This window comes from Sander vitreus, chromosome 17 (genome assembly GCF_031162955.1).
Source record: "Sander vitreus isolate 19-12246 chromosome 17, sanVit1, whole genome shotgun sequence".
Classification (NCBI taxonomy): Eukaryota; Metazoa; Chordata; class Actinopteri; order Perciformes; family Percidae; genus Sander; species Sander vitreus.
The window spans coordinates 7,363,073-7,377,762 of NC_135871.1; the positions used below are offsets into that span (position 1 = coordinate 7,363,073).

The following is a 14,690-nucleotide window of genomic DNA, read 5'->3' on the forward strand; positions in this document are numbered from 1 at the left end:
TAAGTCGCATAGTATGACACAATCGTTAGCCTATTTTTACAAAAACGTCTGCTACGGAGCCATAACATGAGGTACAAGGTAATGGAGCCTTTTATACATTGTTGTGTTTCTTTAGAAATTAACAATGGACAAATAGAGTCTTTAAATGCTTCAGATGTAAAGTTATTCGCTGTCAAAGTGGCGCCAAAATGAATGGCAGTCAATGGGATGCTAACGGTGGGTGATGGCTTGATAGCAACAAAATGGCTCCATAGGAGCTACGCTTTGTGGACACTCGCTTACCCCCTTGGCTGCTGGCCGCTGCTGGGCCTGGCTGCTTGCTTGCTTGTTTACCTGGCGCAGCTGAGTCACGTGAAGGTACAACATCAAATCACAAGAGTGGGGAGGAGGAGCAAAGTGTGCCTGCTCAGCGCTCTGACAGGAGCAGCACTTGCACAGACAGACAGCCAGGTCACCTCTTTGATGAAACCGCAGCAGTGCAGACTGGAAAGAAACTGAAACTAAAGTATCAATCCCATTACACTGGTATTGATCAATATCAATACCAACGTTGGTATCGATATTTGGATCAATCCACCCACCACTACTACCAAGTCTGTATGACATACAGTTGTGTTCAGAATAATAGCAGTGTGTTTCAAAAAAGTCAATAATGCTCAAAATCCTTAGAAGAGATTTTAATTTCATAATATCAATGCATTGGGAACACTGCACATTCAATTCCAAATCAAAATATTTTAATAAGTTTGTGTTATACCTTTACAGAAAGTGAAGAAAAAGGAATATTAGGCTGTATAAAAAAATAGCAGTATTTGTATTTTTCTTTACAAACTCAAACATTTACTGTAAAAATGTCCCAAGGGTTTGCTTTACTTTGAATCACTGCACTAATATTTAGTTGCATAACCATTATTTCTGAGAACTGCTTCACATCTGTGTTGCATGGAGTCGACCAACTTCTGGCACCTGTCAACAGGTATTCCAGGCCAGGACGATTCAACTACATTCAACAATTCCTCCGCATTACTGGGTATTGACTCAGAAACAGCATTGCTGATGTCACCCCACAAGTTTTCTATGGGATTGAGGTCTGGGGATTGGGCTGGCCACTCCATAACATCAATCTTGTTCATCTGGAACCAAGACTTTGCTCGCTTACTGGTGTGTTTTTGGTCATTGTCTTGTTGAAAGACCCATTTCAAAGGCATTTCCTCTTCAGCATAAGGCAACATGACCCAAGTATTTTGATGTGTTGAAACTGATCCATGATCCCTGGTATGCGATAAATAGGCCCAACACCACAGTATGAGAAACATCCCCATAACATTATTTTTGAACCACCATGCTTTACTGTCTTCACAGTGTACTGTGGCTTGAATTCAGTGCATGGGGGTCGTCGGACAAACTGTCTGCGGCCCCTAGACCCAAAATGAACAGTTTTGCTCTCATCAGTCCACAGAATGTTGCGCCATTTCTCCTTTGGCCAGTCAATGTGTCCTTTGGCAAATTTCAACCTATTCAGTGTCTTTTTTTCAGCAATGGGACTTTGCGGGGGCTTCTAGCTGATAGCTTTGCTTCACATAGCCTTCTTCTGATCCTAACAGTACTCACAGGTAACTTTAAGTCTTCTTTGATTTTCCTGGAGCTGATCATTGGTTGAGCCTTCTTCGATCTAATCGAATGGTAGTTGACCGTTTTTTCCCACGTCGTTCAGGCTTTGGATGCCATTTCAAGGCATTTGAAATCATTTTGGCTGAGCAGCCTATCATTTTCTGCACTTCTTTATATGTTTTCCCCTCTCCAATCAACTTTTTAATCAAAGTCCGCTGTTACTCAGAGCAATGTCTGGAACGACCCATTTTGCTGAGTATTTCAGTGTGAAATGCACTATAACCAGCATGCACAACATTTGCTTCCTTCCTTCCTTAAATATGGGCCATAATTGATACCCGTTTCTTCACAGAATCAATCACCTCACTAATTGAACACAACACTGCTATTATTTTGAACATGCCCCTTTCAATTACAGATTCAATTAAACAGAATGAGCAGCATGCATGTCATGACTGTTGGGTCTGTTGGTTTTCTATGACTCTACAACACTTACTAGTAAATCATTTGCCATGTAGAAATATCACTTCTACCAAAAAATTTTATTTATGAGGTTAGTGATGTTGGACTGCTATTATTTGAACACAACTGTAAGTGTGCACAGATCTGGAGAATCCACAAGCACTTAATTGCCAATTTTACAGTGGGACAACCCTGATCCTCCATTTAGTGGGAATACATAATCTGCGAGGGTTTATGAATTTGAATTTTACCTCAATCTGTGCTTAATGGAACACAGGAAGAGGTGGAGTGAGTCCTATCCAGAACTTCTAATCACACCATCAATCAAAAAGTAGTTCCCATTTTCATTATTATTTTTGTACCAACAGAACAGCACAGTACATCATTGCTTTTTAAAAAATATACTTTAATACAGACCATTTTTATTAACCAGAGTGCATCTACTGTAAACCCATGTAAATCAAGACAAAAGTACCAACGTCACAAAACAACATTCCAACAGAGCAAGTCTTGACATGCCTTTGTCATCACAACATACAAGTGGAGTGGTTGATATTCAGTGTCGGGAGGTGAGAAATAGAACTTTAACCCATGTATGTTGGAAGTGTTCCCTCCCCTTATCAGCATGCAGTGCAGTCTGTAATTCTTGCACCAAAATGTAACACTGTCAGGTTTGTTTGATTTATGTCCTGTCAGATTTTCAAGGTGAAGTCCCTACTTCGAAAAGCCCCTACACACCTACTGTATATGTTTTTTTTTTTTTGTGTGTGTGTCGGTAGTGGGGAGGCTTGGGATAGGTTAAATGAATTGGTATTGACTGGCGAAGATGGAGTGTGTAGATAGTTTGAGTCGCTGAGCAGATGTGATATTGATGCACGGAGGTTAGGTTAGGTAGGCAGTGCTGTGGATGGAGATTTTCCATCGAGACGTGGCCTTGTCATCCAGGAATGAGCAACTTTCAGGACACAAAAACACAACAAAAAAATGAAGCATCTTCTGTTTTGTCTGCTGGATTCTTCTCTTAGACTTCACAGTAACCTTGGAACTGTTTTATTTGTTAAACCAATGTATTACTGAAAGCTGGACTATGATGTGATGGACAGGGTGCTTGGAGCATTTATATCTTTTTATTAGCTGTGTGTGTGACGATGCTTGTCGTTTTATTGGATGAATGGCTCACTGCTTGCCTCTGTTCATGTCCATGCATTCATATATACCTTCAAAAATCAAAACTATCCCTGTGATATTGAATGTGGAGGACATTTATGACATTACACTGGTTATTACACTGCAGAGGTCAGGGTGAAAACAATTTAAGGCATAGTTGTCACTTTAAAGTATGGCCTTTTCTTGTCCAACACTGTTGTGGTTGTACACTGTAGGCTACTTACATACTATATACACCTATATACTGCAATATAATCTAAGAATGTTTAAACAGATTTTGCAAGAGACATGTTTGGAAAAGAAACAACTTATAAATGTCTTAAAATATTTTTACTCTGGTAACCAAGAGCTAAGTGTAAATTATGCCTTTACAAATTGTGTTTATACAACAATCCCTTGAGGCAGCTGTATAGACCCATTTGCAAGACAAGTTGGAATTGGTTGAATGTAACGGTGATAATGCCAACAAAATATAATTAAAAAGGGAAAACATTGTCAAACAACATACCTATGCTGGAATTTAGCATTTAGTGGGTTTTTTTCCTTTTCATTTTGCAAACAGTAACAGCAAATTGTGACAGACCTGGGATATGGCTTGAACATTGTAACATCAATAAATTAAGTATTAATTGTTGACATTGGTGTAACTACCACAAAAAGAGGCCATCTATGAGAATATTGGAAATATCTACTGGCAAGTAAACCACATTTCACATTTGCAAGAAATTTGGATTGACGCCATAAAATAGGATGTTTCTGGTAATGGCAGAATATGGTGGAGTATGGTGTGAAATAGAATGGTCTCATGTTGTTATGCTAATTTTAGCAAGGCATCAGAATTCATTTGGCATAGATTATTCTTAAAGAAGCAATATTTTACTCCTAACAGACTGGCCAAACATGATTGGAACACACAGTACATTGCAAACCGACACCATACTGTTACTATTTTTAACATGGTGAATCACAACAGTTTGTTGACAAATATCCAGTAATATTGAACAAACATGCACCACAAAGTCAAGTAGAAGACATTTTAACACTCACTGCTACATCTACTGTATAGTAACGCTGAAGTGTTCAACTATGTGACAGTATTTAGCTTTGATATTGCTGTTGACCTGTGCTTATAATGGCAATACTCATTGTACTTTTGTACATGGCTGCTTAGCTAAGCCACTCTTGTATTTATTGGTGCATTGTATCATCACAGTGCCTATAAAGAACACATTATAATACAGGCAGTGAACTGCAATGTGTGTGTGTGTGTGTGTGTGTGTGTGTGTGTGTGTGTGTGTGTGTGTGTGCGTGCATGCATGTGTGATGTATCTATATGTGTTACTTGTAGTTGTGTGTATTTTTGTGTGTTTGTTGAGCCCCTGCCCCCTGCTGGCACTTCATATATATGTTGTCCTACATCTGCAGCAGAGGCAACAGGAGACTGGCATCTCCAAGTCCCATTCAATAAAGATGAAAGCTTTGACCTAAACTATGAACTAAAGTAAAAAGTATCCAAATTCAGAAGACTGTTCCGTCCTCTTGACGAGTGGAGACGAATGAAGATGCACTGCCAAAGCAAAGTACTGAAACAGCATAGAAAAACAACGCTTTCTCAACAGGCACCATCACAGGGCTTCAAAGGAGAAGGCGAGGACGAGATAAAAGGCTGGATGCATTGTGCTATCTGAAAAAAACTGGCTAGCCCTCAACTCACTGATGTCAAGGTTTGTGTTTTTAGCAGTCTCTTTTTTTCATTGGGATATGAAGGCAAACGCTATCAAGTCTAATCAAGTGCACTCTAATGTGACACACTAGCATGTATCTATATATCTATATATATATATATATATATAGATATAATATTTAAACTGTAACACTACATCTAGATTATAGAAGGTTATTATGGACAATGGGTGTCAGAGGATAGTGAGAGAACACCTATTGGGATTAGTTTACCGTTACATTGGACACACTTTGTTTTCTGGGATGGGCAGGTGGACAAACGAGCCACATTCAGTTGGAGAACCATCAGACCTGGGTGACATAGAGCCACTCACGCGTATGCGGGTCGCAATGGCTGACATTTCTCCTGTTTGACTCTCTACAGTAATTCCAGGTCGCTCTGAGGTCTGGTTCAGGTTGCTGTCTGGGATGGTCACCTTGCCGCCGAACAGCTGGATTAGGCACTTCCTGAACTGGAAAGAAAACGAGAGAATTAAAAGCAATTTGCTTGATTAAATTTATTTGCAATTACATAGATTTAGGGACCATGGTTATACAACACATTCTCACTCCCAATTCCTCATATACTGACGCTTGGTCAGGACCCCTTGGCGTCACTTTTTAATACTGTTGGTACACCCTTCGGCATAATTTTTCAATGTGCTTGGTCAGGACTCCTTGTCATTTTACAGCACCACCATCGAGCAGTTGCTCTGCCCAGTGCGTCCCATACAGACGCTAAAAGGGTGCATTGAGCATCAGTATCTGACACTAAGGTCTACTGACCAAGCCTTACAGCCATTTTCCACCGGGCGTGTCTGCGCTGCGTTCCGGGCATGTCGCGACCCCCGCGAGCATTTAAGTCAATGCTTGATAATCCACCAGCAGTGCCACGTCACAGAAGCGGGCTTGAAGCATCCCAGGCTTTTTCCACTTGGCAGAGACGCGCCAAGTGGTCCGGAGGCACCTTGGGCCCCGCAAGCAATTGCGGCCATTCAAGTCATTGCTTGATTTTCCACCAGACGCGCAATATGGAAGGTAGATACTAGTTTAATAAACACATAATTGTTCTGTAAAGTACTTGTAGAAACAACAAAATCTGCGAGTCAGGCAGCAAGACGCTCCCCTTCTGAGACGTGGCGGAGGACGGAACAAAAACGGAACACAGTCGGAACGCAGCAAAGACGCGCTCAATCGGGATTAGTATGTGACGAGTTGGAAGTGAGAACGGCTTGCTTTATTGGACATGAAAAATGTCTGTAAAGAAATGGTGCGACATCTTGGGAAATTGTTCTTATGAGAAGATCAATCCCACTCGCAATTTAGCGTAGCTTAGCTTGGAAGCAGTGGGGAACAGCTAGCCTGGCTCTCTCTAAAGTTAAAATATACAACTACCAAAACCCTTTAAGGCTCACTATTGAACACTGTGTATCACGTTCGGGTAATCTGAAACAGAAATGTAAAACCTGCAGTTAGATTTTTAGCGGGAGTTACATAGTGTAACACAATATCTACACAGCCTGTTTGTAGACATTGGAGAAGTCAATGGGCTTTATTCACAAAGAAAAAGTTACAGCACGTAACTCATAAAACCACAAATTTCTGTTTACTGCTTTTATTTGGAACACAACACACGTTGGTAGGTATATTTTTTTTTTACTTTAGACGGAGCCAGGCTTCTCCTGCTGCTTCCATTCTTTATGCTAAGCTAAACTAATTATCTCCTGGCTTGCATTCTCATTCTCAGTTGCTCAAAGTTAGCTTACATGCCCCTTATATATATATATATATATATATATATATATATATATATATATATATATATATATATATATTATGGCCATTGGGTGGCATGGCAGTGTCTACGGACGCACATTGACCCACTGAATCAGTATAATTTGTTCCTGTAAACAGTTGTTCTTGGAAGAACATAGACATTTTCAGCCAGTCCCCACTAATAGGGACCACAATCATTGGTTTCCACAATACTTTAAATCTAAAAACCCTAACTGACCTTAGTGCTCTTAAGCACCCATTCTGTGAAGCCCCAGGGAGAAATCATAATTCCGGACCCTTAATGACCTGTCTAATTTAACACGCAAGCTCTTAACTGCTCCACTCTAACCAGTAATGCTTTCAAAGAGTAGCAATAACACCTCAGTTACCATCTGATGTCATGAAAAAGCAAAAGGCTAAAATGTCTAGTCAGGGAATAAGGTTATAAAATGTCCTCTTAATGGCAACAGGAATAGCCTGAAACACATTATTCCTAAACATCTACAGCAGTTTCTTTAAAGCAGTTTAAAGTTGAATTCTAGAGAGTCCCATGAATGGGGACACCAATTTCAATCATACCTAATATGCCTGTATCATAATTATATCACTGTAATACATAGATAATTGGAAGCATCCTGCACTGTAGGAATGGATATTTATTCTTCAATTTACCTGGACCTAAACCTCTTCAAATCAATGACACATGTGGCATCCCTGGTGTCAAGTTTTTAAAGACTGTCAAAGGATGACGAGGGAAAAGAAATGATCACTGTAATCTGATGAGACAAAAGGAATGCTGGTGCATAAAACTTGCATATGTTGATGCCATTTCATGTCAGGTATGTTATATGGTCAGGTAAATTCATACCTTGCACCTGCATTAATTGATTTTTGGACACTTGGAGGCAGAAAAAAAAGCTAAAAAACAAAACACAGTATGACCTTTTTAAGCTGTTTAGACAACTGTGTTAGCAAACTATTTGCTGCCTATTTACATATGCAGCAAACTGTACAGCAATTATTAGGAGTTGTGTCCAATATTCACTTTCCTTTTAGCTTTGTTTTCGTTTGCATTAACTCTTTAGCTTCTAAATACTCCATTATGTTCACCAGCTAGTTGATTACTTTGTGTGTCTGCTGTTAATTTTTTTGCTGGGTAGCTGCATTTGTAGTTTATATCAACTTAATTTCCGGGATTGTTCAATATTCGGCCGGATGTCCATCACCTTCCGCTTTCTTTGTGTTGGCATTCTAAACTCTGGTGGATTTCTGAGGACTATGGTTAACTGCTCCTCAGATCTCTGCAGGGGAAATCCAGACAGCTAGCTAGACTATCTGTCCAATCTGAGTTTTCTGTTGCAAGACTGAAACAACTTTTGAACGTACACGTTCCACCAAAACCAGTTCTTTCCCGAGGCTATTTTGCAGAGGCACCGTTGCTCAGTCTGGCGCTCAGAGCCGCCCATGACGATTGTGATTGGTTTAAAGGAATACCAATAAACCAGAGCACGTTTTTGTCCCCTTCTCGAATGTTGTGTGGACTAGCCAGACCCTCCTCTGCAGCACTGTGGAGGTACGTCTGGCAATGCGAGACTTTTGCATTTGTGACCTCAGCACTCTGTATGCTACTCTGTGATTTGGTCACACAGCTTACCCTAAGCACAACTTGTTTACCTCTAACCCAGCAGTTTTTTTTTAACTCTGCCTAAAGCAAGAAAGTAAAACATGTTTGCCTGGGGCAAAACTATTTTCACTGACTGCACGGGCCTGCCATAGTTAGCACAGCAGGGAAAGAGAGAGAGAGAGAGAGAGAGAGAGAGAGAGAGAGAGAGAGAGAGAGAGAGAGAGAGAGGGCACATTCCGTGGAAATATTGGATTTAAACATTGGTTTACTGTCGGGCAGACACTAGAAATCTGTGGTATCATAAAAATACCACTGATGCTGCAACCTGCTGCTGGATAACAGTAAAAACATGTTGCTTTGATTTTTTCCTAAGGTTTGTGAAGAGAACACTATGTGACCAAATCATGGACTAAGGTACAGAGTGCTCTGGTCACACACGGGACGAGTGCTGCGTCTGGAGATGAGGCTGATGAAAGTGAATCTAAACAGTAAAGAGCTGAGGGAACTGTAATATTACATTATTTTTTTCCGTTACTGATATAAATATATGAATTAGTGCAGCTTTAAGATTTTTTTTGGAATGCACTTGATACTGTACTTCTAGTCTATATCGACAACAGTTCATTTACACAATAGTTCCGGTGCTGCCGGAAGTTCCGTCGAATGTCTCTCACTTTCCGCTTTCTTTGAATTAACTTTAAACTCCGGTTGCATCAAGCAACATTAACCGAAACCTCTGAACAACGTTACAGGCTTAAAATGGCAAGTTTTAAGGAACATTTGGATTGTACAATTCTGCTTGGTTCATTCGGGGAATGATTGTAAAGATTTTAAAAGAACATGTTTACGGCATTTACTCTCTAACTGGGACGTTTTTGGACCGATTGGTGGGGATTTACTGTGGACAAAATACACATGACGATACACTGGTAAGAGCAAATGATGTTTAACCATGTATCCAGCTCATTTAAATAGCTCATGTTACTGTATTGTGTGATAAGTTAACTTCAGTTAATATTGTATAAGGGGTTTTCTTCTGCGGGGCACAAATGTTCCACCAAAACAAGTTCCTTCCCGAGACTATTTTGCAGAGCCACCACTGCTGTTTCCGGAGCTTAGCACCGCCCGAGAATTTTGTGATTGGTTTAAAGAAATGCAAACAACCCCTGAGCGTTTATTCTCCTATCCAGGGATGTTGTGTGGACTAGACAGTATCTCTGGTCAAACATTCCAGACTTCATTATCTTACATGCATATTTTAAGATCTTTCCTACTGATCAATCCTTATACTGGTAGAAGTGATAAATGGATGTTCCTAGAATGTTTTTTCACCTTACACCTTTTGACCTAAACAATACCAGGAGGCTGTCTCATGGATGTATAAAAAGACATACAGAGGCAGAACCTCCTTTATTTGTTATGAGAATTGCTCAGTGACGCTTGAAGCAAAAAAGTTCTACTTCCATGTTTAAAATAAAACCCAGATGATAGGTGCTGCCTCCACACTATGGGTCTATAGAGCAGGTGCACTAAAGACCTCTGGCTACCAGTTTAGCGCTCCATTAACTTGAATGGGGATTAGATGAGTTAATCGTGCGCCCCTTCTAGACTTTCCGAATCTTATTGGATCGAATGGATCAAATTTGAATCGTGAAATGAGTCTTTTCGCTGGGGTTGTGATGCTCAAAAAAATGTATCCACTGATTTACAGACATCTCTGTAAAAAACTAATAGTTGTGTTGGAAGTTGTATTTCCATTGGTTGGCCGTTATGTCAAATTGGCTTCAAAGCCCAGCGACTTCCTGGGGGCCCCTCTGAAATAGCTACTCTAAGAAGCAGTCGCCATGCATCATGGGAATCCCTTGCCAGTCTGGTTCACCTCACCTTGTTAGGTAACTTAGAAAATGAGAGCGATATCACAATCAGCACTACTGTAGAGGTCAGCTGACTTCTACAGTATAAGCACTTGCAGTTGGGCTGAAGCTGCTAGCTGTCCTTATTAACATCCAGTGGATGTCTTAGCTGAGACACTGGCTGACACCATATGAACAGCCAGTGCAGCTCCAAAGGGGGGCAATCAGATGAACATGCACACTGCATTCAGCTCCCTGGGAAAGGGACGTCTAATCTAGGCATCGAGCCAAGCACATATACGTGTTGTAGGACTTCTACATGCCTATCTGAAAATAGATCACTTTAAATTGTACTGTCGGCATATTTGGTCATGTTTGTCATAACTGGCCTCAACAGTTTTAATGTTAGGAAGAAGAACTCTACTGGCCGGACTGTAAAGAATCTATTAAAAATATAATAACCTGTCAACTTGCCACAGACAAAATGTGGTGAAATACATGTTAACATGAAAAGGTAATTAAAGGAGTTTAGGAGACTTCAGTTTTATATGAAGTGTACAAAGGAGCTTCACAAGACAACTTGGTAACTCTGCATCAAACTTTGCTTGATTTCCTCATGAAAATCATAAAAAAAAAGTGTGCCTTTACTTAAAATAGCATCAGAATTTCCCAGCACAGCTTATTCGCCACTGGAAAAAATTCTGTTTTATCTACTGTAGGTTCTATTAGTCATCAGCTTGTGCCGGCTGATGGAAATGACAGTTGCCAGTGCAACCATCAATAAATCTAATCTGTAGCCTGTATCTGCAACTGCAGTTTAAAGCCACATGATTCACATTCAGCACACCACAATCAAAGTAGTGGAGAAGGGGAGAGACAGTGTACTGTAGCACTCAATTGATTGGCATACGAGCAATACAGAGACTATAAGATACACCCATCTTGTTTTTTCTACTCTACAATACTACAATAGGATGTAGTCTAGGTGGGACATCAAGTCTCTACTATCAGACTATGCTGAACTTGAACATGCATTTATCTCATAATACACTGACTATCGTAACGCACTTTTCCCCTCACTTAGTATGTCTGCTCTTAATCACCTTCGCTTCCGCAAGACTACTCACTACGTCAAAACTACGGTTTCACATTACTCCTGTTCTGAAGTCTCTTCACTGGCTCCCTGTTGCATATAGGTTTCAGTTTAAACATTCCCCCTTTTACATGCAGAGAATTGCACGGTCAGGCTCCTGCATATGTGGCCGAGCTTCTTCAACGATATTCCTCAGCTCGCTCCTTTAGATCTAATATGTTAAGTTTACTGTCTGTGCCACGCACCCGGCCTAAGACCCGTGATGATCGATTCTGTAGCATCGAGACTTTGAACGCTTTGCCTCCTTATTGCAGACATTTGCAAGTCTGCAATTTCTGTCTGACTGACTTTTTTTTTTTTTAATAAATAAAGACTTTTTAAACCGGCGTTTGGTTGACCTGTCTGAATTGTATTTTTTATGTATTACTTTGTAATTTTAATTGTTTATTGTGTTATTAATATGTATCATATTGTATGTTTTTATGTAAAGCACTTAAACTATTACTCTAAAAAAAAAAAAAAAAAACACTAACTTACTTTACTCTTACTTCACAAAATGTGCACTCACTGTGAATACTCTACAATTAGAAAATACTATATAAGATGAGTTAAATTAGTTTGTATTTGATTAAAAGTGGCCTTCATATCACATTGCCTAGATTGAAACACTACTCAAGCTCCAGTAGCAGATTTGTCTTCTGTCAGTGTTACCACTGCCTGAATAACGATGGTTTGTTTTACAGAGAAACTGCCCAAAATGGCAATATAGCTTAAACTTACAATGGAAGAAATTAAAAAGGAATTTATAAACGTGTTTCATGTGCGTAAGAACTGCACATAATCACTCTTTTCTATGGGCTGCTGTCATATGCTGTAGTTGATCTTTATACAGTCAATGATGATTAGCCACAAAAAGTCTGTCTAGACCTGGACAGCACAATGTAAATGGCATGAAACACTGCAAGCCTCACAAGCATACAATTGGTGGCTAATGTATTTTTTAACATAGCCACGCATGGAAAATTGTACTCTCTGGATTCCATGTTTAATTTATTCATACACCATGCATTATTGAGAGATAGGCTAACACACAAGAACAACAGAAAAAAAAAACATCTCAGTATTCTGCAGCAGCTTATGGCTACCTTCCTTCTACGCTGCTATAACTAGTTTGGTACTGGACAATGCTAATAGATACTGGAATAAACCAAGCAAACAGGATCAAAATGGCCGAATCATGTTGTATTCCTTCCTAACATGAAAATTCTCAGTTACCTGTTTATTCATGAAGACATAGATGATTGGGTTGTAGACAGCAGCGGTCTTGGAAAAGAAGGCGGGGATGGAAGCCAGCCCGGGGTCAAGTTTGATGGTTGGATGAATTGTGACCAGTATGGAGAAGGCTGCGTACGGCGTCCATCCCACCATGTAGGCCACAATCATCACAACCACCATACGGGTCACCTGCCTCTCTGGCTTCTTGGCGCCAGCCAGACGACTATGAGATACCTGGAGGAAACGGAGAACCATGACTAGCTTGCCAGTACTTTGTAATTACAGTACCGGGTGTCCTTCTTTTCTGTCAGATGTCCATCACCTTCCCCTTTCTTGTGTTGTAATTTTAAACTCCGGGCGATTTCTGAGGACTATGGTTAACTGCTCCTCAGATCTCTGCAGGGTAAATCCAGACAGCTAGCTAGACTATCTGTCCAATCTGAGCAACTTTTGAACGTACACATGTTCCACCAAACAAGTTCCTTCCCGAGGCTCCGTGCCAATAAACCAGAGCATGTTTTTCTCCCATCCCAGAATGCTGTGTGTACTAGCCAGACCCTCCTCTGCATATCTTTAAGTGTCTTGTTTTGTCGGTCCAAAACGCAAAGATATTCAGTTTAATAACATATAAAAGAGAAAAACAGAAACAGAAGAGCAGAAAATCTCCATATTTGAGAGGCTGAAAAGAGCATTTTCTGCCATTTTTGCATGAAAAGTTACTTTAACGATTAATCAATTATCAAAATAGTTGGCGATTGACTAATCGATTAATCGACTAGTCGTTGCAGCTCTATTTTCTTTCTGAAAGAAATATTTAATTTGTGTCACATAATTCTGAGCCTTTAAAACAGCTCTTAGACTACCATGAGACACTAACAGCTTTAGATTAGCCATACTAATGAGTTTACTTTTTTTAGGTAGGTCACCAGATGTTCTTGTCCAATGGTAGGGAGTCTCTCAGATATATAACTTTCTTGAATGAAGAATTTATTTACTAAAATAAAATAAAAACTCCACAGGGAACCTTTAATTTAGCATCAAAATGTTCCTGCACAGCTTGATTGTTACTGATAAAGCCCTTATTGCAGCTATACTGTACTTCCACTTAATGTACTTTGGGTGTATTTACAGAAAGCAAAGGCATCAAAAATGTGCATCTGGAACCCTATTAAATAGGAATTTGCCCATTTTGAAAGCAACCTCCATGAAACAGTCCCAAACTGTCCCCCCTAAAAGTGGAGTCCGCAACTCTAAAGAAAGATTGTTGATATTTGAACTCAACACCCAAACAAATACACCCTTCCTGTCAGTGCTCTTTTAGAATGATAACATGTGCCAGATTTACCCTCTTGCTCCCACTGTCTTTCTCTTTATATGTCCATGCCTTTGCCCTGTCCTGTGCACGAGCATGAACGGAATAGATGTGTGTCGCTCAGTCCAGGTTTGTTTCCCATTTAAAGAGTCCAGCGATTTTCCACAAGGTGGTGCGGCGGGGGGAGTATCAATGAAATGGCCCATTTGTGTGACGTCCTGTTGTGTTCTTAAACCCCCCAACAAAGCACAAATACACTTTATATTTCACAATTGTTTTTCATCAGTTTCCGACCGCACTTGAAGGCATCTTTATTTCACAGGAGAGAGAGAAAGAAAACAGATGAGCGAGACATAGCGAGTGCTTTGTTGTTGCAGGAAACATTCAGCTATTACACAAACTCCCGGGCAGTTCAGTGCTTGTGTTTCGTGTTTTACCCTCCATAGTGTTTTAAAACTTTCTTGTGGCAGCGGTAGAGGCAGTGATGTTTCCTGTTTCCTGCACAAGGGAGTAGGCGAGCGTCCACAAAGTATACCTCCTATGGAGCCATTTGTTGCTAACAAGCCATCACCCGCCGTTAGCATCCCATTGACTGCCATTCATTTTGGCGCCACTTTGACAGCGAATAACTTTACATCTGAAGCGTTTAAAGACTCTATTTGTCCATTGTTTATTTCTAAAGAAACACAACAATGTATAAAAGGCTCCATTACCTTGTATCTCAAGTTATGGCTCCGTAGCATGTGTTTTTGTAAAAATAGGCTAACGATTGTGTCGTAACCACACGACTTTCTT

At 40.2% G+C, this 14,690-nt stretch overlaps 1 protein-coding gene across 1 annotated transcript in view; it reads right to left on the bottom strand.

Moving 5' to 3' along the window:
* Positions 1–5,198: 5,198 nt before the first annotated feature.
* valopa (vertebrate ancient long opsin a) overlaps positions 5,199–14,690 on the bottom strand; it is a 32,613-nt gene continuing 23,121 nt past the window's right edge. The window contains exons 4-5 of the mRNA XM_078272981.1: positions 12,584–12,817; positions 5,199–5,435 (exon numbers count right to left, since the gene is read on the bottom strand). Of these exons, the coding sequence (XP_078129107.1) occupies positions 5,199–5,435; positions 12,584–12,817 (471 nt within the window). The remainder of the gene's footprint in view (positions 5,436–12,583; positions 12,818–14,690) is intronic.